This window comes from Coccinella septempunctata, chromosome 9, assembly GCF_907165205.1.
Source record: "Coccinella septempunctata chromosome 9, icCocSept1.1, whole genome shotgun sequence".
In the NCBI taxonomy this organism is placed as follows: domain Eukaryota; kingdom Metazoa; phylum Arthropoda; class Insecta; order Coleoptera; family Coccinellidae; genus Coccinella; species Coccinella septempunctata.
The window spans coordinates 10,003,273-10,027,066 of record NC_058197.1 but is presented as its reverse complement, the minus strand read 5'-3'; the positions used below and the strand labels follow the sequence as shown (position 1 = coordinate 10,027,066).

The 23,794-nt window shown below is 37.2% G+C and overlaps 1 protein-coding gene across 6 annotated transcripts in view; it reads left to right on the top strand.

The window, feature by feature from the left end:
- The window catches only part of LOC123320382 (optomotor-blind protein), a 116,354-nt gene that overhangs the window by 32,547 nt on the left and 60,013 nt on the right, over window positions 1-23,794 (top strand). For 4 of the 6 annotated variants that reach the window (XM_044907689.1, XM_044907688.1, XM_044907691.1 and 1 more), the window contains exons 3-4: window positions 11,178-11,291; window positions 12,097-12,250. In XM_044907689.1, the coding sequence (XP_044763624.1) occupies window positions 11,178-11,291; window positions 12,097-12,250 (268 nt within the window). Of the gene's footprint in view, window positions 1-11,177; window positions 11,292-11,343; window positions 11,458-12,096; window positions 12,251-23,794 lie in introns of all 6 variants that reach the window. The other 2 variants (XM_044907687.1, XM_044907692.1) reach the window with 1 other exon arrangement.

Here is a 23,794-nt window from a genome sequence, read left to right as displayed (position 1 = left end):
TTGTATTTATTAGAAAGGAAACAACAAAGCGATGTTTGGCTGCCATGGATTGAATCAATTTTTGTGTTTTCATCAGAAAAACCCAATTTTACATGTACAGAGTGTCTCGACATTATTGCAACGAAATTTGATCACAGATTCTCGAGAGAAAATAAGGAGACATAGATTTTTGCCTTCTTAGTTACAGCTCCCTGAATTTCGTGCCTAAAAATAGTGTTCTATCTCAGAATCCGGTCATACGAACATCAGTGAATTTGTTAAACAGGTGTTTCATGAGGTGGGATATCTCATGCAGCTTCTTATTTTGTCGATGGACCTCCTATAAGATACCTTTTGCTGGGCCACAATTTCTTTGGAACCATAAAACTTAAACCGTTTATTTGAATTCCTTAAAATTTTTTGAAATGTTAGAAAGCACATCTAATTTTAAAACTTTCGTGCCTCTTACATTTTTCATGGAACGAAAGAATTCTGAAAAAAATCTGAAAATGTGATTGAACATATTTCTAGTTTAACAGTTTTCAAAGAATTCAAATACGCGGTTAATCTTTTGTGGTTCCAAAGACATTGTAGCACACTAATAAAAGGAAAATACTATTTTTGGAGTCGAAATTCAGAATCTGTGGCCATTTTATTGCATTAGTTTCGGGAGAATCTATACAGAGTGAGTCTTCGACTCTTACAAATATTTCAACATTAGATTCTTGAGGTGAAAAGAAACACTTTTTTTTCCTACCATTTTTAACGAATCGTCTCGGTTTGAAAGATACAGGCCCTTGAAAAACCATAAAAAAATGTTATTTTCAGTAGTATCTTACAACGATTTCATCGAATGAAATGAATTTCTGTATACATATATACTTAGTTTTTCATTTATGTATTTGATAAATTTTTTTCGAACACAAGATATCACCCACGTCTTCCATTTTTCTCATTATATGACCATTCATTCATTCATGGCTGTATACCGTTGCCGGGAGTGAATCTACAAAAAAACGAAAAAAGGGAAAAAACAAAAAGAGAAGAAAAAGAAAGAAAAAAAAAAGGGCTAATTGGGACTGTGTGCCTAGACCATTACGTACCATAAAAATACCAAAAATTTAAAGAATCCAACTATTGAAACTAAGTTGACGCTATCTAATGAATATTTGAACGTTGAAAAAATGATACAGGAAAAAGGCGATTCTTTGGACCTCAAGAATCTATTGTTAAAAGATTTGTACAACTCTGTTTGAAAGATTCACAGATGTGCAGTGTCACAGATTTAGCTAGTTATTCTGAAGGTAATTTTGTTTCTCCAGTGTTGGCACAGCTCATTATGAAAACTTAAATGGCTATATTTTTTTATCAGGGCCGAATCGGAAAAAATGGTTCAGGAAAAAGGTGTTTCTTCCGACCTCAGGAATCTATTGTTAAAAGATTTGTACGAGTCAAAGACTCACCCTGTATCTGTACAGTTTTTCATGCTGGAATAACCTCAATGGAAAAAATTACCTTCACGTGTGTCTTCGCTCTGCATGTTTCCCACAAAATTTTCGAGAAAACCATCGTCAGTTTGTTTCCAAAGTTGTGGCAAAGAGTATCAAGTTGGTAATCTTTGGTTGTGGCAACCATTTGAGGCTTTGCTAGTTGTGGTCTAAGGGTTCTTGGAGAAAATGCTATGTGGATGAAAAATAGACTTATACACTGCACGTATTAAACCGCTCTGTAGAAAACCGTTAGTCGTAAATACAGGGTCTTTATAAAAGATTGTAACACCGCAGTGGGCTTTCAATCACTCACTGGCGATACTACTAACCTAAATAACGGAATTCCCGAATTGACAGTAATTCTAATTGGAATTTTATGTTTCCAAAGCTGCAAAAATCATTTAAATCTGCAATTAAAAATATCCCGACGCCTAGTGTTACTCTGCAATAATCTATAAAGACCCTGTATAGGTTTCGGCCGAGAATTTCCCCATTCGTTAACAGCGCATCATCCAATGATATGATTGATGGCGAATTCCACTTAGGGGTTGATGCGAATGCGCCCCTAGTACCCGAGCAATCTGTCCCCGTTGGGCGTTTATTTGTTGATGTTTTCTGATAGGACTGCCAGGCACCTGCTTTTTAATTTCCCGAATTTTCGGTCGGCTAACTAGCTATATGCCCGACCGGTTCTGTGTGATAAATTGACATCTTCGGTCGGAGATTGAAATCGGACAAATGTTTAGTCCTGTCCGAACACCAGATCGATTTCGATATCTTACGGCTGTGCAACAAGAATTTGTGTGCTTTTAGATCGGACGACTTATTTTACGGATTACGTCGACTTGTTGGTAGTACTTTCCGACACAAATTTGTGGACTTTGTTGACTCTAAACGAGGTAGTAACCCCTTCAATTATTTGAAATGGCCATTATTGTGTTGTACAGTGTTATTTTTATGCATCTACCTATTTGCTTGGGTACAACTACGTCATCATATTTAGTTTAGTAGCAGGGCAAGTTATATACATCACTTCGTTTCACACAGGTGCTATGTAAGGGATATAAAAAAAAATTATTCAGCCCCACCGATTTATCAGAATGACAATTGACATATCCAGTTTGACAATTGACATAATCAGTTTGACAATTGACAAATATTTTAACGCTTCTATGTTCTATCGAATGAAATGAATTTCGGAATATAGTTGTTCATGCATTTGATGAATTTTTCGAACACAATACAGGGTGTTCTCAAAGGTGAGGCTTTTTTTTGACTGAAGGTAGAACTCGTCCAAATAAGGCTTTTAAACAAATATTGTCCATATAAAATATGCAAGATGGCTGAGATACAACCCCTAGAAGTTCGACGAAATTTCATTGAATTTCAATTACGGGACTGTGGAAGGTGACTCCGGCATCACAAAATCGAAATTAAATATAAACATATGGCATGACAATGAATGGTTCAGTACCAAGTTCATCGGATTAGATGCATCAGGTCACTTTTGACAGAATCATAATTGTTGTACCGTGCAATTTATGGTGAAAAAAAAATTAGAAAATCGAGGCAGTTTCTTGAAAGTGCTTATGTTAGTTATGTTGCAAAACTGCTATGATGTTTCACCATTTCATTCCATTTTTACGACGATTGTTGGAATGTTCGAACAAGAAGATTGTGATGCCCATTGTGAAAAAATTCGTGAATAATTTAGACGAGTTTTATTGGTGAGATTTCGGAGTATCATTCCATTTTTTACACTTGTGTCCCAAGTCTTTTCTGTCAGTTGGTATCGAAATTAGCCATTTCATAAAATCGTGTAAGTTACTGAAAAACAATGGGAACAATTCGGCAATCCTAAGTTTCCATTTTCAGCACCACATAAGTATCGAACGAGCCAATATCCTAAACGAAATCACATGATCCAATCGATAGATAAGTTTTTTCCCACTGCTATGAGAAAATTCAACTAACAAACGATCTAGGGTCGTATTAGGATCTATTTCAGTAATCATTTAAAATTATTTTTTCAACTTTGTCATTTCGAATATTTCGTATAGGTGTTTTTTGGTGAAACGCTTCATTTTGACCAGCTCTACCTTCTGTTGAAAAACAACCTCACCTCCAAAGACACCCTGTATATCTCCCACGAACTTTCAGTTTTGTCAATATGACCATTACGTACCATAAACGTACCATAGACGCTATCTAATGAATATGTATATAAACGGCTTGTAAAAAAAAGGATTCTTCACATTTTCTAGAACAATACAACGTTTTCGAGTAGTTTGATGTTCAAAAATTGGTAAGTATCTGTTAAATTTGAAAAATTGGGTATTTTGGCTGATACAACTCTTCTCAAAAGATGCACAGATGTGTAGTGTCACAAATCTAGCTGGTTATTCTGAAAGTAATTTTGTTTTTCTCGAGGTGGCACAGCTCATTATGAAAACTTCATATGGCTATATTTGTTGATCAGGGCCGAATCTGATGGAATGGTGTACGAAAAAAGTTTTTTTTGACCTCAAGAATCCACTGGTAAAATATTTGTACGAGTCAAAGACTCACCCTATATAATACGACATAATGTAAAAATTCAAAAGGGTTGAGATTTTTTTGGAAAAAACCTCCTCAGCGGGAATATTCGAAAAAGTATAACCTTTCGTTTTCAACTGTTTTTTCAAGAATCCCAATAAATCTTGAACCGTTTAGTTTTAGCCCAAGTTAAGGCACGCTATTGACATTGCTGTCAAATCGGCTATATCACGGAATTAATATATACTGGGTGTGCTATTTGAAATCAGAAAGCAGTGGCCTGTTTTTCGTATAACCAGAAGTTCATTCATTCATTCATTCATTCATTGCTGTATCCCGTTGCGGGGAATGAATCTACAAAAAGACCAAAAAAAAGAAAAAAAAGGAAAAAGAGAAAGAAAGAAAAAAGAAGTGCGAACAGACTTATACTTTCTTAGGGCTAATTGCGACTGTGTGCCCTCCTGTGACTAAAGGGGCCCAACCGTGACCTGCAGATCCTTCCACACTCAGGGCATGGATAGTCACCAACCAGATCTGGCCGCCGCTGTATCGTTCTCGAGTCTCCATTATAACTGTGTACCAAAGACCTCCACTGTGACCTGTCCAACGCTAGTTGTTCCCAGTTATGATTGGCATTAGCTGATTTTAGGGATTGATGTAGTGTATCCTTAAACCACTTATACTGGCCTCCTGGTTTCCGAGCTCCCTCTGTCAATTCGCCATACAGAGCTATTTTGGGAAGTCTTATGTCTTGCATCCTCAGAATGTGGCCGCTCCATCTGAGTCGGGCCCTCGTTACTTGAGTCTCAATTGTTGCAGAGGTATTAAAAATATTTTAGGGAGAAGAAAAAAAGTTCATTGTCGAAAACGCAACATGCAAATTTTCAGGACCAGAATAATTGTGATTAGTGTTCCATAAATGTCTAATAGGCCTTTGCGGTGAATCACCCTGTATGACAAGAAATTCTTGCCAATAAGTTCATTATTACTGATGTTTCCGTTTGTCATGTCACATTTCTGAGGATTAAACTCAAAATGTCAGCAAAAAACGCAGATTGTCGATGCGTGCATCCTCCACGAAATCGACAGCTGATATTTGCATAAGATCGTGCCTGTTCCAGGCCCGCTCGATCGACATGCGATCGAAATCTGCCCAAATTTCGATAACTCGATAATTCCCACGAAATTGGCCCCCGTACGCGACTCGAAATTCGAAAAACGACCCCGACAAAAAAAAGCTGGGAAAGTGTAAATTGGTATAATTGGTACAGACATCCATCCCACGATGGGACACGGTGCACCAGACAGTGGTATCGTGCATATAGTATGCCTTGGACCCGTTGTTATGTCTTGTTTAGGCGCCTGCTTCGATGGTACCCTACAATTACCGAAGATGGCCTGGGGCAGCCTCCTGTCATAGCCTCCCATTATCCTACTGATCGTACTCTGATACTATACCTGTTACCAACATAACCATAATAATATATGCTTTTGTAAATACCATGTTGGTGGCGCTGGGCCGTGGTAACTGTTCCCTTCAAGATTTATTGATTTTTCGGACGGTAACCGCCCACGTGACTAATGCTGGTTAAATAAATGCGAATTCCTAGGGCCAGGCCAGATTTAACTGTTTCACGTCGTGGACTACCACGGCCTCCTGCATCAAGATGATCTAATAAAAGGTTAAGGAGCATCCGTTTCAGTCAAAGATAAACCAGTGATGTTTTTGTTACCTAAAATTTGCAGTCTCTCATAAACTTGCTCTTAGATCAATGAGAAACTAATGCGTATGTATTGTAGCTGTCTACACATACGTTTATAGGGTGAGTCTTTGACTGGTACAAATATTTCAATAGTAGATTCTCGAGGTCAAAAGGAACACTTTTTTCCTTCACCATATTTTTATGTTGAAGATATATAGCCATTTGGAGTTATCATGATGAGCTATCCCAACCCTGGAGAAACAAAATTCTCTTAAGAATAACAAGCTAAATCGTCGACATTAAACATCTGTGGAGCTTTTAAACAGAGTTGGCAAAACTGAAAACAAAGCATATTCTGCTTCAATTGACATACAAATTACAAAATACTATCTAGCTTGTATTCGAAATACGAAGTACGAGATATTGAAATATACAATACAAAATTCGGTATTTTAACTATTCTAATTCGAAATATAATATACCAAATACAGTCATGTTTAGGTTACTTGAATAGATAACTCTTAATCCTTCATCGTGACATTCGTAAGAATAAACTTACAAAATAAATGATAACTTGTATAAGAAATACACAGAAACTTTGTGAAAATAATCATTCTCGAACATAAATGACCATCGAGATAACAATTGACAGAATACTTGACAATTTGACTTACTGTAAATGTGCAGTGTTCTCGGCAGTGTTGCAATGTTTGAAGAGGAAACATGTTTATCGGTTACCGTTTTGTTTTTTCTGGAAAATTTTCCCCTCAATAAGATTGATGAATCTGTTCATGTGGAAACGTACTTGCAGTCATAAATATTTGAAATACTAACTGCAAAATACCTCAACGTCAGGTATTTGAAATGCCAATGATTAAAAGGCAATAGAGAATACTCCTTCTGAGGAAACTGATGTATTTTTTATGAAATATCTTAGAAACGGCACATTTTGAAATAACCATTTCAACCGTCTCCCAAAAAAATTATTTCAAGTACTTGAGAATGAAAAATTAAAATGGTTATTTAAAATTCAAAGCGTTACATTTCTATTGCACAAGTTGGCAACATCGACTGAAATATGCGTTGATAATAAAGGACAACAAATACACTATCATGATGAGATAGACAAAGATGGCTGTCTATGAAATCTGCGACGAACGAGGAAGGTCGTAAAATTTTATGGGATTTTTATGGCCGGTTGCTGTTGAGGCTCGCCAGTGAGTACGCGCCTTATGATGGCTGTAAATCAACAGCTGTTATGTTATAAACAAGCCATTGTAAACTAGAAACGAAGCGATTTAAATTTTAAAACCTCATATTTGAAGAATGATTTTAAATAGTTTCCGCGGTGCATTTGAAAAATTAATGAATGAAACTCATAACTATTCAGTTTGAACTTGCATATACTGTGATGACCCAAATTGAGGAAAATTTCCTATTAGAGGCCCCACGTTGGGCGCCAATTAAAAATGGGTTCGATTTTGAAGTTTGTGGCAAACGCTTATTAATAATAATAAACGAAAACGTCCTTTAGCAACCCTACTTTCTGGGATAGATAGGCAGAGCAACTAACACATCGTTGAGGAAGACCTTTCACGATTAAAGCATCCAAATTTTTCAAGAAACGTCATTCTAAAACTGAATAAGAATTTTTAACTATATCTTTCCCGTATTTTTTATAATATTTGGAAAATGATTTTTTCCTTCGTGAATCCATGCAACGATGTGTAAATCCAATACCTGGATGAGGAAAAACGTCAAAACCTCCTGTCAATTTTCAATTCATCCCCTTGTTTACGCCGAAAACGCCTTTTTTCCCATAACGCAACGAGGCAGCGGCCTCCAAAGCTACAAACGAATGGTCGTAAAATTTTATGGGATTTTTATGACCGGTTGCTGTTGAGGCTCACCAGTGAGTACGCGCCTTATGATGGCTGTAAATCAACAGCCATTATTCTTCCTATTTTCTAGTAGGCGCTGTTGTCAAATCGTAAACTAGAAACGAAGCGATCTAAATCTTAAAACAGCGCATTTGAAAAACTCATGAATGAAAATCATAATTATTCAGTTTAAACTTGCATATGCTGTGATAACCCAAATTGAGGTGAGTTACGAATACAAAAATATGTAGTTGTATTGGAATTACTGAAATAAATAACAAGTAATTTGGATACCGTCCAACCCTGTGTTTAGGTACAAGATTCATTTACGAATAATCGATATTGGCATTTCATCCCTGAATGGTATAACCGTTTATCCTCCAGGAGAAATTCTCTTAACGATTATTGAAACTTTCTCAAACTCTATCAAGTATTAGGCGAATGAATCGATACAAGAAAAACGACTTTATTGTATAACTTCCATGAATTGTAAATATTGAACATCATGTGATATTTCCCTATTTGTTGCTGCTAAGAGAAGTCAAAAAGAACTAAAAACAACAAGGCCAGTTAATATAATTGATATAACAATCAGACAAAACGACGAACAAACAACAAATTCACCGTATCATCCGAGCAATTCGCAAATTGGCGACCGTTCCCGAAACCATAATCAAACCCATCCAAACCTGCCCATATCCGAACCCAAACATAACCCCGAATCCCCCGAGAAGGACACCTAATAACAGGTTGACCACATTAACAAAGATTTTATTTTCATAAACCGTGACAGTCCGGCACGGCCTACTTGACCGAGCGCTGATTTACGACAGTGCCCTGGGTACCCCAAATAATGGGCCTCATTGCCATACCGATGCCGGAGTCATTCGATATCGCAGGCCAATTTTCCACTTCCTGTTTATCGAAACGGGGTGGACGATGACGACGACGAACAGGTTAATTTTTTTTTTCGATAGGACGTCATAACGACTCGACGAGAGGCAATTTTGCAGTGTGTTATTAAAGAACGGTTTGCCGGGGCGATATATCACTGTTAGAACGGACTCGCGTGCAATTTTTTCGCAACGACCGTGTGTTTACGTGGGACTGATTGATGTCGGGGTTATTTGTTCGACTACACCTAGTCGCTGCGTCATTTCCATCTGAAAACGCGGGGGGCGTAACGCGGTTACGACGGTCCGTTTAATTGAGACGCACGGTACTGCGAATGCCGCAGCGAATGCGCGGTGAAAGGTCGAAACGTCATTTCTAATGACAGATGTCCTGATCTGCGATAAGGAGCTCTATTAAATGAGTGGAGTATAAGTTACTGCAGTCACGAAGGTTGGCAGAGTAAAGCTTTAAAAATTGGGCTTCGCTTCCTGGCTTATATGGTACTCAAAGTACAAATGAAAATAATTTGCCCATCTACCGCCTCCCATCTCAGATACACCTCACTTCATGCAAAACTTTTAAGTGAATTAAAATAAGAATAAACTGGAATCAAAAAAAAAAAAATAAAACGATTTTGTTCAAAAAAACCTAACCTAAGAAGATAAACAGGGCGAGTCTTTGTTTTGTACCTACTTATATATCTTAACAGTAAAGGAAACACTTTTATCGTTCAAATTTTTTTTTTGATTCATCTTGGTTAAAAATATATAGCAATCTTAAGTTATCGTAATGAGCTATGCCAATCCTGGAAACCCAAAACTGAAGCTTTTCGAAGCTTCAAAAATACTGTTCAAACTTGTCCAGTATATAAGAAAAACAAGCATAACCTCACTTTTTCCATTCGAAGTGGCAATAACTGAGTAGCCCCAATTTCGTTGGAGATAAACATTGGAAATTCTTCTCTTGATTTCTATTTCATTTTTGATAATGATAACGAATTCAGCCTGCAACCACGTATATTAGCTCTGTATTCATCTCCAACATACAGGCTGAGTCTTTGACTCATGCAAATTTTAACAGTAGATTCTTGGGGTCAAAAGAAACACTTTTTTTCCTTACCATTTTTTCTGAATCGACTCGGTCTAAAAGATACAGGCTGTTGAAAAACCTTAAAAAAAATTATTTTTAGTTCTATCTCACAAACTGTTTTATCCAATGAAATTTATTTGGGAATATAGTTTTTCGTTTAATTGATGAATCTTTTTCGAACACAAGACATCACCCACTTCTTCGAAGAACCCAACTCTTGAAACTAAGTTGGACGCTATCTAATAAATATTTGAACAATTTGTTTAAGTATTCTTCATATTTTCTCATATAATGCGTATTTTTTCAAGCTCAAGAATCTAATGTTAAAATATTTTTGTACTAGTCAAAGACTCACCCTGTATAATCATTCATTATGGTTGTTCATTTCATTTCGTACAAGAGTATCCATATTCAAGCATAAGCCATTCAAAATTTCATTTCATATCATAAATGACATTTTTTCTGAACGTTCTTTTTTGGCAAGTTAACAAACATCAAACTTTACAATAATGACAACAAAATTTCCTTAAGAATAAATTGCTGAATCTATGACACTATACACATCTGTAATATGTTATGTTTTCAGGTTAATGGGGAATTCTCCTTAATCACAGCATATGCAGGTTTAAACTGAATAATTATCAGTTTCATTCATGAAATTTTCAAATGCACCGCGGAAACTATTCAAAATCATTCTTCAAATATCAGGTTTCAAAATTTTATATCGCGTCGTTTCTAGTTTACGATTTGGCAACAGCGCCTACTAGAAAATAAAAAGAACAATGGCTTGTTAATAAAATAACAGCGCCATCATATGGCGCGTACTCACTGGTGAGCCTCAACAGCAACCGGCCATAAAAATCCCATAAAATTTCACGATCTTTCTCGTTCGTCCCAGACTTCATAGACAGCCATCTTTGTCTATCTCATCAAGATAGTGTATTTGTTGTCCTTTATTATCAACGCACATTTCAGTCGATGTTGCCAAGTTGTGCAATAGAAACGAAACGCTTTAAATTTTAAAAACCCATTTTAATTTTTCATTTTTAAATACTTCTCAAACAGAATTTGGAAACTCACAATTTGTTTTGTTTTCCAAAATGGTAAAATATTCACATCATCATATCAATAAAAATCTATATTCTGAAAATCATTCACATTCGATGAAATCGTTTGTGAGATATTACTGAGAATCAAATTTTTTAGGGATTTTCAGCATCCCCTATCTTTTAAACCTAGCAGAATTGGAAAAAATGATCAAAAAATATAACAATCAACTTTTCCGTTTACACGATCTTCCTTGAAGAGAAACATATAAACGGTGTTAGGAACTGTTTTTAACATATTTTCAAGATCTTGAAAACTATCATAAGTCTGCGAGGTCTTAAGAAATAAACTAGACATTTGAGCACAAACCATGTTGTATATTTTTATTATATTCCACAAAATCTGCAAAATGATATCTATATGAAACTTTGAAAGGGATAATAAGCGAATGGTTCGACTTGAATCCTATTTCACCAAAAATTTCCATACCAATGTATAGTGCGATATGCTCCAAGGGATGTTCTGAAACTCCCAGTACAGTGAACCCTTCCGAATTTCAGGCAGATGTTTCCGCAGATGAAATTCAGGGTGTCAGGCCTGGACCTCAAAGCCAAATACATCCTTCTGCTGGACATCGTCGCTGCAGACGACTACAGATACAAATTTCACAACAGGTGACACTTGCCAAAGCAACTTTCTCTAATTTTGTTCATTTCTCAATTCCAGGCGCATGTTTCCTGCCTACAAAGTTCGCGTGTCGGGTCTAGACAAAAAATCGAAATATATCCTACTTATGGACATAGTGGCAGCTGACGATTGTAGATACAAATTTCACAACAGGTTAGATTTTATTTTCGATGTTACCTTTCTTAGACCTTCCCCATTTTTCTGGTGTCTTGGTCGTGAATTTCGTATACTACAGATCTACTAATCCGCGGGTTCAGCTCGAAGTTCTGTCGCATACGAAGTTTACGTCTGACGGGTGTTTGTTTTTGGCAGGATGTTTCTCCCCTGAAAGACCCCCCAACGAAAACAGATGCCCGAATACATGTCATAGGCACGAAGCATGCGTTTGTTAACAGTAGTCATAGATCATTCGAGTGTTCCAAGCTGGCTGAAGAATATTACGGGACCCCGAATAGAACCCTGGGGTACCCCCATCGCATAAACCCATATTGGGTGTCATCCAATGTATTTTTGGCTCGAAACTGTGAATAATGTGTTTCTTGATGTTTTATGTACCTTTTGTACCTCAGATATCCTCTTCGAAAATGATCATTTCAACCCATATCTAACAAAGAATTTGTTGGAATTATAAAACTTAAAGATGATTCGACACATAATTCGTGAAGGGATGGTAATCTTCAGCTGGTGAAAGACTTCTAGATTTGTATCCAAACTACTAACTTGCATGCTGTCAATTTGGTTCTTGGATGATTTCCTTCGTTAATCACTCTTTACCCCAATTCTTTTTTTCAGTCGGTGGATGGTGGCGGGTAAAGCTGATCCAGAAATGCCTAAGAGGATGTACATCCATCCGGATAGTCCTTCGACGGGCGAACAATGGATGCAGAAAGTGGTGTCTTTTCACAAGCTCAAGTTGACGAACAATATATCCGACAAACACGGTTTTGTAAGTACTATATGATTTTTTTAAGAGTTTTTTGTTTTTCTTATCGACTGAAAATTGTTAATATTGACGGTATGTTTTAGTATCTTTACTTTTTGAGACATTATTTCATTTTTGCTTGTGTACGAATGAAAGAAAAACAGTTACTTGATGGAAATTCATCTCGTAAATCTAGAAGAACCACATCTTCGGTTTTATTTGGGCTTTAATTTAAGGCTTACTCAATATTCTATCGAAATAGCTCAAAATTGAATCCAATTCTCCTATTTTTACTGTAGGGGTTGAAACATCAACCCATGGAAAAACTTCAATCCTTCACCCCCAACTTTGAATCGTCCAGATTTATCGACTGCACCGCGTACCTAACCTAAATTCAACCGGGCATCGTCTGAGATAAGCGTCGGCTAAAATTCATCCCTCTGTCTGGCTCAAATCACCCCGATCAAAAGGTCTTGCGATTCCTAGGAAGATGTAGCCGATAGCTTCCTTCCCCCGGTATCCAGGACCGTTTTAAAAGGGCTTGGGGGTGGATTTTCGTGCGCGTTAAAAGCATCCGCGACGGGGTGAATCTGTGGGGCGAAGAGGGGTGGGGGGGGTGGTTGGTAGAGGCGAGCCGCCAAACCGCGTATTTGTATAATACGCTTTTGGGCGTAGTTGCATTTCGTCTATGCCGATATATTATCCAGGGATTAAGCTCGACGGAGTGTTACACAGCTTATTGGTTTACAAGAAGCGCGATTGTGTCCCTAATGGACTTAGCATATGGATTGAGGGTAGAGAAATGTTCGATAGAAGCCTATAATTTGTTTCAACTTGGTTATGAGACAGGGTTAACTTGAACTCATTGTTTTTTTCGTTTCATAGAGATCGAAAAATACCACTGCAAAATTTCATTTGTTTATCTCTGTCCCTCTGAAAAAAATTGAATAAATCCATAATCAAATCGTCATCTTTGAAGAGACGTAACTCTTCAACGAGGCGTTTACGCGCATGACTTCATAAGAATTTTTCGACTTATTTTGAGCTACTGATCCTATATCCATCTTTTTGGTGAACATTCACGTATACAGGATTGGCAAAATTTGTTGTCTACTGAAGGGATCTCGAGAACTATAAGAGCTATAGAAAAAAACGGATGAAACATTTCCGAGCTCTTTTTCAGAGGAACAAAGAATGGTGAAAAGCGTAGCCTCCTATGATCCTTCGTTTTTGAGTTATTTGCAAAAAATAGAATTTCGACGATTTCGAAAAGTTCTCATAACTTTTTTGTCTTTGAAGTTACAGATCTGGAACTTGAACCTTCTACAGGGAAATTTTACGTAGAATCCACTGACGAGCTCGAAATATTTTTTATTTCGAATCATAAGGCGAAATTTAGTTTTTTTTAAATGTAAATTTTCACTGAATTTTTTTTTGAATTGGAAAAAACCGTTTTTAGATTCTACGTATAAAAGTGCCTGAGAAGGTTCAAGTTTCAGATCTGTAACTTCAAAGACAATAAAGTTATGAGAACTTTTCGAAATCGTCAAAATCTCATTTTTTGCTTATAACTCAAAAACGAAGAATCGTAGGAAGCTAAGGTTTTCACCATTCTTTGTTTCTCTAAAAAAAGAGCTCGGAAATGTGTCATCGGTTTTTTTCTAGCTCTTATAGATCCCGAGATCCTCTCAGTTGACAACGAATTTTTCCCACCCTGTAGAGTCTTTGACTCGTACAAATATTTCAGAAGTAGATTCTTGAGGTCAAAAGAAAAACTTTTTTCCCTTGCCATTTTTTTCGAATCGGCTCGGTTCGAAAGATATAGGCTGTTGAAAAACCACAAACAAATTTTATTTTTAGTTCCATCTCACAAACGGTTTCATCGAGTGAAATGAATTTCGGAATATAGTTTTTAATTTATTTGATGAATCTTCTTCGAACACAAGATATCACCCACGTCTTCCAGTTTTATCATTATGACTATTACATACCATAAAAATACCAAAAATTCAAAGAAGCAAATTCTTGCCACTGAGTTGGACGCTGTCCAATGAATACGTTTTGTGAAATAAAAGTATTCTTCATATTTTCTCGTATAATGCACCGTTTTCGAGTAATTTAATGTTGAGTACTTTGGCTGAATGCAACTCTGTTTAAAAGATCCACATATGTGTAGTGTCATAGATTTAGCTTGTTATTCTGAAGGGAATTTTGTTTTTTCAGGGGTGGCATAGATCATTATGGAAACTTAAAATGACTGTATCGAAAAAAATAGTGTAGGAACAAAACTGTTTCTTTCGACCCCAAGAATATACTGTTGAAATAATTATACATTCTGTATAAAACATTTCAATCACACACGCCATAAAAGGATAAAACCGTTTTTCTCGAAATTGCTTGACCAATATTGATATATCACTTTGAAAAATATGATTTTTCGCAATAAAATGAAGCTCATTCCACTCAGAAAGGATGTAGCTTCCTAATTGCAAAAGAATTTTCAAAATCGATTCAGTAGTTTCGGAGATTAATTCCTACAATTTCTCGTGATAAAAGTGTACACTAAACCCTATTCGATAACTGGAATAACCTCAGGCCAATCACACGAATTTAGTATTCAATCAACGCGTCGCCATTTCAGCCGAAATTGTTTATTCATGTGCACATCGAAATATCCGATTTTTTTCACACCCATCCATCACAACCGCTTTTTGCCCACATCTATCGCGTTATCCTCGATCATTATGCATGATTAAACCCACAGTACACGTTAATTCGTTGGCATTCGAATGGTTTAAACGCCTCGAGCCATCATGAGCCACCTAACATTATTCTATCAATCAATCAAACCAATCAAGTTATGATACGAGGCATTTATTACCTCGACTCCATTCCAGATGTTGGTTTACCCAACGACTCTTGTGTGAATCGAGTCTTGTATGAGTTACGAGCTGTGCGTTACATCTCACGATGCGGATTTCCTTCGGTAAACGGTAAAAAATCAACAGTGTTCAGATCTGGAGTTGAAAACGGCCATTCCCATCCAAATTCCCAATGTAGCCCCCCTGGAAATCCCTGGCGCTTTCACTGCTTTCTCCAGTGTTAAAAATGTTCGCCAAACGGCCTACGTTCGCCCTTAGTCGTCTTTTCTCGACGCGGACGTCGGGACGCCGGGTCGAGGGTTAAAGGGAACTCGAACGTACGAATTTTCGTCACGCCTAGGGGTGGGGCGAGCCTGTCTTCTGAATAAGACATACAACGAACCATATATTATGCATTTAACACCAGAGCTTCTCTTTCTGCCGACAAAAACGCGTAGGATCAGGTTGAATACCAAATTAGTTTAGGCGTAACGGGGGTCGGGATCGGGGCAAACATGATGATAGACTGCGAGGACCGAAATTCACGTTCATCAGGAAGGGCCGTAAGGTCTTCGTTGACTTGGTAATGAGCCCAAATAAAATTGAAATACTGAATAATGTAAAAGATGGTCGTTGTTGTAAGACTGCCTGTGTGAGTCGGGATCGGATAATATTTGCGTTCTGTATTGAATGAATACGCAGCTACTAAACAGTAACATTTCAGACCAATATTCATCAATTGCCACAATAAACTCACGTCGATGGTTACGGGTATGGGATTAATTTGTATTTTCCCCGCAGATAAACCCAATTTTCCCCTAAAATAACTAGAGGTTTTCAGGTTAGAATTATAAGGAAAAAAAACATTCACGGCAGCAAAAATACAGTATTTGAACAATACAGGGTGAGTCTTTCACTCGTACAAATATTTGAACAGTAGATTCTTGAGGTCAAAAGAAACAATTTTTTATTATACCATTTCTTCCTATTCGTCCCTGATGAAAAGATATAGCCATTCTAAGTTTTCATAATAATCTATGCCACCTCTGGAAAAACAGAATACCCTTCAGAATAACAAGCCAAATCTGTGACACTACACATATGTGGATCTTTTAAGCAGAGTTACATTCAGCCAAAGTACTCAACATCAAACTATGTACTCGAAAACTGTGCATTATACGGGAAAATATGAAGAATATTTTCATTTTCCAAAACGTTCGAATATTCATCAGACAACGTCCAACTTAGTTTCAAGAGTTTGCTTCTTCGAATTTTTTGGTATTTTATGGTATCTGATGGTGATAATGAGCAAACTGGAAGGCCTAGGTGATATCTTGTGTTCGAAAAAGATTCATCTAATAAATTGGAAACCATATTCCGAAACTCATTTCATTCGATAAAACGGTTTGTGAGATATAACTAAAAATAACGTTTTTTCAAGGTTTTTCAACAGCCTGTATTTTTGGAAAGAAGTGTTTCTTTTGACCTCAAGAATCTATGGTTAAAATATTTGTACGAGTCAAAGACTCTGTATAATTTGGTTCTGCTGTTTCGTTTTCAATGCTTTGAAGAAAATGAATAAGGACCTACATTTTAATTTGGAGTAAAATATATTTTATGGATCAAGAAGCAGTCAGATCTCTGGATCATTCAGATAGTTATACTTCATTCACTTTTATTTTAGCACTCGGTTGGCCATGGAAATTTGACACATGACCTGGTTTATGACGCTTGTCAAAACATTTTTGGGTTTTAAATCAACGCTTTGTTGCCCGTTCTACCTTTAAGTTTCTGTAATCACGTATTTTATCACAATGTCGAGTCCCTTCGGAAAATATGTGACGAACATAATTGAAGTTTATACAAACTGATTGAAGGCATACCAAATCTAGTTATTTGCTTGGAAAATACAAGAGATCAGTATAATATCATAATATGCACTAGCTCGAGGAGAGTTAATGTTCGTTATCTTTTTTGGCTAAAGTTTGAATACGTTACATCAGTTGTAGATTTCAAAAATATTAACCCGAAGATGAAATGCATATGATGCAGTGGTTGGGAATGGGTATCTTCCGGAGGAACTAACAGATAATTACAAGAATGTTAAATTCTTCAAGAAAAATCATCTTGCGTCCATATAAGTAAAAGGAATTAAAGGAAGGTTCAAGTCAAGATGAACTTCACCTTTGAAAAAAAATTTCACATGAATAAACAATTAACAGGACAACTAGCCCGTATTTGTGGCTGCTTATCCTAAAACATTGATATAATAATATTAATTAGGTATTTATTGGCACCTTAAGACATTAACAATGTATAGGACAAGTCAAATGAAAAATCAATTTTCGGGAGCTTATTCTACGATGACATTAATCGAAAATCCTGTAGTAAACTTTTCGCATTAATTCACCCAAACATAAAATTCTCGAAAGCCACCACTTTTTTGGGTCTCCCAATAGAGGGAAATTCTTTGTCATCCTCTTCATTCGCAATCTTTCTGATTGTGGAAATATTCAGCTGAAATATAAGTCGTTTGGATTCAGATGAAACATTATATAAATTCTTTCACATTGAATATGTTCGCTACCGTCTGACGTATTGTGGATTTTAGAATATCAGGGTATAACTATTTGAATGAACTGACCTGAATTCTAAATATCACTTCCTGAAACCCTGTCTCTTTTTTCAATAACTTTCGGCATTTTCGTAATAAAAATTTATATTAGTTGTGGCAACGGCGTTATGACATTAACGACATTTCATGAGTGCCAACCTTACTCCGATCTAGTTACAAAAACTTGAGAAAATTATTTCATGGCCAACCGACTGCCAAAATAAATGTGAATGGAGTATACCTTACACAACTCTCGAAAATCTCGAAATCTTCAAGAGAAACTCCTATTTCTAAACCCTGAAATATTCCACACTGAAAATATCGCCCCAACTCATCAACATTTAAAGACGATTAATTAGTGTAAAGACCACCATGTGCGACCAAACACAGCTCATTTGAATCGGATCATTTGGAAGCGACACATTGTGATCACTTGCTGTCTTCAGAAGTGATCAAAGCCAACATATAGAGCTGTCCCTTTCCTTTCAACAGGACAGTGGCGGACCTCCTGATGTACTCATTGATATTAACGATTTAATAAAAAAAATATATATTGTTGGATCTTCAAAACTTCCATCCAGACGTTTGACATTCAAACGAGACCAGATTTTACAAGGATTTCTGGCAAATGACAATTATATCAATACCCTCTGGGCGAAATGGACCACTGCACTGTTTGAAAATACCTTTTATTAGAACTCACTTCACTCGAATCGATTTTGAATGTTACAGATTGTAAAATCTGATAGCACGCCACTGGTCGACCTCCGAAAGTTTCCAAATGAACCCATTGCCGCATTCTTCCTTAATTACCACGTCGAATTCACCCGTTCACGCCTTCTGTTGTTCAGTAACACTTTAACAATTTTTTTTTATCCGCTCGAGATACGTCTCTGGTTATTTTCCCCTCATCTCTCTTGTGGAACTGACTGATTGAGAAGTGTCGTTGATGCTGATACTTACGAGGTGGCCCATTATGAAAAAATAATTTGATTCGAGTCTTCCTTTGCGTAGTTACCGCTTCACGTCCAATCCACTCTGGAGTTGAAGGATGGATTTGAACGGTTCAATGGCGAAGAGATTTGGTAGCAGATATTTATTTTCGCCAAATAAAACGCTTTTTACTCAAGTGATCCTTATTGCTTGATATCAACTAGAGCTTCAATTTTTAATTGGTAATCTATAGCTGTGACTAAACCAATGGTATATTTGCTGAAACTTTACGTGGTTCATCTAGAATCTATCAAGTTTTTCGAATGATTCCAGAGAAGGAAATCACAGAAATGCAAATATAGGCAGTGCCACAAACTGAAATATATTCTTGGGACATGATTTTGTGATTTTAGAGCTTATTATATTGTACATTTTAGGGATTTTATTAGGTTATATTAAAGAAGGGGCGATAAGGCCATGCCAACCTTACGAACACCTTGATGACAAAGTCTCAATAATCAAGAATCACGAGCCAAGGCGCAGTAGACTTCTCTGATGGACAATCTCAGTCTCGCAAAGCAAGCGTTCAACTATCTCAGTGGGTCAGTGGCAGAAGCGACAGACATGTCTGTCATTTCTCTCAGTTAATTTAAAGAAGGTGGAAACCTTCTTGGTCCAGTTCTTTGTGTAGTAGATAGATAACTTGGTCCTTCTCACTTGATTATTCGCCAGAAAACAAGCTTCTTCTTTTGTTTCCATTTGTCAACTACCATTGCTTGATGGCTGGTTGGGAAATAACAAAATGGATTTGGTCCAATGAAGGGAGTTGTCCCCTTTTCCAAGACAGCGTATGTGACAGTTCATAAGCATGCACCACAAAATGACCAGGCACCCACAGAAGCTTGACCTTGTTATTTATTCCGAGTAACATCTTAAACTCCCAGACTAACTTTTAACCTAAAAACTTGCAGTCTCTGGTCTATCTTTCGCAGCGTTTTCATTTTCCATTCAGTTAGATATTTGATTTCTTTTCTCACAGCAGCTGTATGTTGTCAAGGAAGATATAAATCAGTTGTACTATTCTAGTATCCTTGGATTTTCTTTTCAGTGTCTCTGCAGTTGGAAAGATAAGCAATTAGATTCAATACATATCGTACTTCAATGAAAAAGAACTGTACTTGGATGATCTTGTCTGTGTCATCTGTCGAGTATTCTGTCTTCTGTCTGTTACGCATGTTCTGTGAGCAGATACACGATTCTTGAAGAAAAATATTAATCCATTGTGCAGTATAAACTTCAACAAAAATAATCGCCATACCATCGATTTTTGCTTTGTTTCTGGATCTTAGAAATGTACCCAACTCTCATCCATATGGTAACAATTCGGTCTAGTCTACATCCTTTACAAATCGTGCGTCGGAGCGTTGTACTGCAAAAACGAAACGACTTTGGACAGCTTTCCGCGTCTTTTCTCTTTAATTTTTCTCCGTAGAGTGGTCAGTAATGTCGACTATTATTCTCCGGTAATTGGTCTACCCGTATTAAAAAAAACAATCATGATTACTCCATGGCAATCCCAAAAAGCTGAAGCAAGAACTTTTCCAGCAGATTTTTGGACACGAAACTTCTTAGGTCTTGGAGAACCAGAGTGTCGTTATTCCATCGATTGTTGCTTTGTTTCTAGAACGTAGAAATGTACCCATGTCTCATCCATTGTAACAATTCGGTTTGAGAAGTCTACATCGTTTTCAAGTCGAGCACAGATCGAACGCGATGCTTCTACCCTTGCACGCTTTTGGTCAACATTCAAACATTTGGGGATCCCATTTGCAGCAATTTTTTTCTTATGTCCGAATTGACTATATGATGAACGCGTTCGTATGAAATATTCAGTGCTTCAGATATCCGTTTTCGCCGGTCTGATAAAATCATGTCATGAACTGCATCGATATTTTCGGGAACTGACACAGAAATTGGCCTTTCCGATCGGTCATCATCTTCAATGGAAAATTTACCTCTTTTGAAGCTTGCAGTCCAATTTTTCACGGTGGTATTGACCATTTGACGTTGTTTCATTTAATGTGCATTTACCATGTACTTGTGACATTCTTTGAAATAAACATTATTATTATTATTATTATTATTATCATATCTTCGTAAATCTGGTCATCTCTTAACCCTTTTAAATAAAGGTACTTGATGATGGCTCGATACTCCAATTTTTCGATTTTCACAATTTTGGTGGACATTGCTTGATGTCATGGTATATGGCATATTTGCTGAAACTTCACAAATCAGTTTGATGATCTGTGAATGGTATATGAATGATTCCAAGGAAGGAAATCATAAGAATGCAGAAAAAGGCAGAGCCACCAAGTGAAATATATTCTTGGGACGTGATTGTGTGATTGTAGAGCTTGTACATTTAAGGGATTTGATTAGGTTACATCAAAGGTGGAGCGATAACGCCCTGCAAACCTCACAAACATCCTGATGACAAAGTCTCAATAAACTTCACCACCTTCCCGGTTGCTTCATCCATGATTTCTTCTAGTTTCAAAAATTACGAGCCAAGACTTTTATGATAGACAGTCTTACTATCGCAAAGCAAGTGTTCAACAATATCAGTGGGTCAGTGGCAGAAGCGACAGGCATGTCTGTCATTTTTCTCAGTTAATTTACCGAGGGTGGAAACATTTTTGATCCAGTTCTTTGTGTGGGAGATAAATAATTTGGTCTGTCATACTCCTTGACAATTCGCCAGAAAATAAGCTTGTTCTTTTGTCTGTGATCTGTGATCCAAGGTAGGAAATGTACCCAGAAACTGTCAGAAATGTAACACTAGCACTGGCTGCTATGAAAGCAATGAATGAAATGAGCTCCCACATCATGGACTCTTGGATAGTAAGGAGTGCCAAAGAAAATTCAACTGAATAGGTAAGAATATCAAAGTCTGTTTAGTGTGGTTTCCTGGTCAATCGGAAATCAGAGGACTAACACACCAGGAAAGAAGCATAAACTCCTTTCATTGGCCCATAGACTTTTTGTGGTATAGGAGAATGCCTATGGTCATTTGACAGTTCACGTTCGGTTTATTCGATGGTTTCGAAAATTCGCATCGTTCTTAGTGTGAAATGTCGTTCCCTTATGTCAAGCCCGAATGAACCAAGAGTCACTTTTCCGAATGGCGCAATTAAGAATCCTTCATCGGCCGAATCTCACGATAAAACCGCTCTTTTCGGACGTCGTAAAGATCCCCGTCTCTCCAATTAGCCCGGACCACCCTGGAGATCCGTAGATCCCGCTCTCGGACTTGGCCCGGGTCATCAAATTCGGTTAATTCTTCCATCGATTCCGGGACATCTCGGGCGGGCGAAGACCGGGTGCCGTCCCGGCTGAGTGGAAAGCCCTGTATTTGATATCTAAATTACGGCGGGTTATCTTCGCGACGAGGCTACCGTTCTGAAGTTTTTGGGTGGCGTAGAATAAATGGCCTATGAGGTCATTTAACACCAGATAATCGGGCAGATAGAACGGATGACGCGACAGAAGCGTTGGCGACATGCTAGTGGACAATTAATGGACGATACCGGGCTCTTGCCGGCTCTTAAAGTCGGTGGACGATGATGGAGTTAACCTACAATTTTATTTTTGGGTAAAGGGACATGCAGACGAACAGAAAACCAAATACTCGTGAATTATACGATTATACGAAGATGTACTGATATCTAGTTAGCCTAGACCAGTTCTATGCATAAAGAAATATTGCGTTACGTTAGCAACGACCAATAACTCATTAGAAGTGTCAGTGTGAAGTTTGAGGTAAAAAAAGTGAACCAGAGTTAAAGTCATTCGGGGCAACTGTGCGCACTTTTGACTTTCAAGCCATACCCTGTTTCAAATGTTGAAGTTAGGAAAATTAAAACATATTCATAAGATAGAGAATTTTTTAATCTATAAGAAAACTTTAAAAAGCAAACTAGCAAAAATGTTTTCTTCCCGCAAAAAAAAATTTAATAGTTAAAGTCGGAGTGCGTTCACATGCCCCGTATTGCGGGTAAGTGTGCGCACCCTCACGGGGTAAGTGAACGCAGTGCTTAGTGAACCACACAATCAAAACAAATTACAAAATAATGTCATCAAAATGTTACAATATGAGAGAAATGCTGTTTATTGTCAATACAGAAGCGCCTTTTTACAAGCAGTGCATTATTGTTCGTGCCACAATTCTTGGTGAACACAACAGTTGATACATTCCCCTGTTGGTGGCTCTTAATATTTTTCTGAACAAATAGGACAATATTGATCCAGTCTTAACCAAGAAAATCAGCAATGTCAAAATTTATTCCTCACTGAGTTAATGCCCATATAATGAATCTATGCGCACACTTACCCGCGCACACTTTCCCCAGTAAGCCAAAATTTGAATTGACGTTCTTATAGAGTTGAGCAGCTAAGAGAAGCTAAAATTTTTTATTATATATTTAGATCAATATGCCCATGATCGAATAAAATATTGTTTAACACTGAGAGACTCGGAACTTGGATCTGGCAGAATGTGCAGAGATGCTAAAAATTAACAAGAAATCTAGTGAATTTGATTGATTGCAAATAAAAAGTTAAAGAAACTTGGCACGTCGCACTCCTATGAAAAACTGATATGGCGATTCTGCGCCCTTGCTTCACCCAAATGAACCCCTCTTTCATACATTGCTTAGTCGAGATATACGCACTGCGCACACTTACCCACTGCGCTCAGTTACCCCGACTGACTCTACGCAATAAATCAAAAGAAAGAAGATGTTCACCGAAAATGTGAAAATCGAAAAATTGGAGTATCGAGCCATCATCAAGTACCTGTATTTAAAAGGGTTTAGAGGTAAGCAGATTTACCAGGATATGCTTAATACCCTTGGTGATCAATGTCCTTTGTATGCGACCGTGAAAAATTGGACTGCAAGCTTCACAAGAGGTGAATTTTTCATTAATCTCGAACATTAATCGCTTTCATTGATAACCTAGTTGATTAAATAACTATTTCTTATGGTTTTTCAATATCCTGCATCTTTTAAAACGAGATGATTCGGAGAGAATTTTGGAGGAAGAAATTGTTTACTTTAACCTCAAGAATCTACTGTTGAAATATCTGTAGGAGTCAAA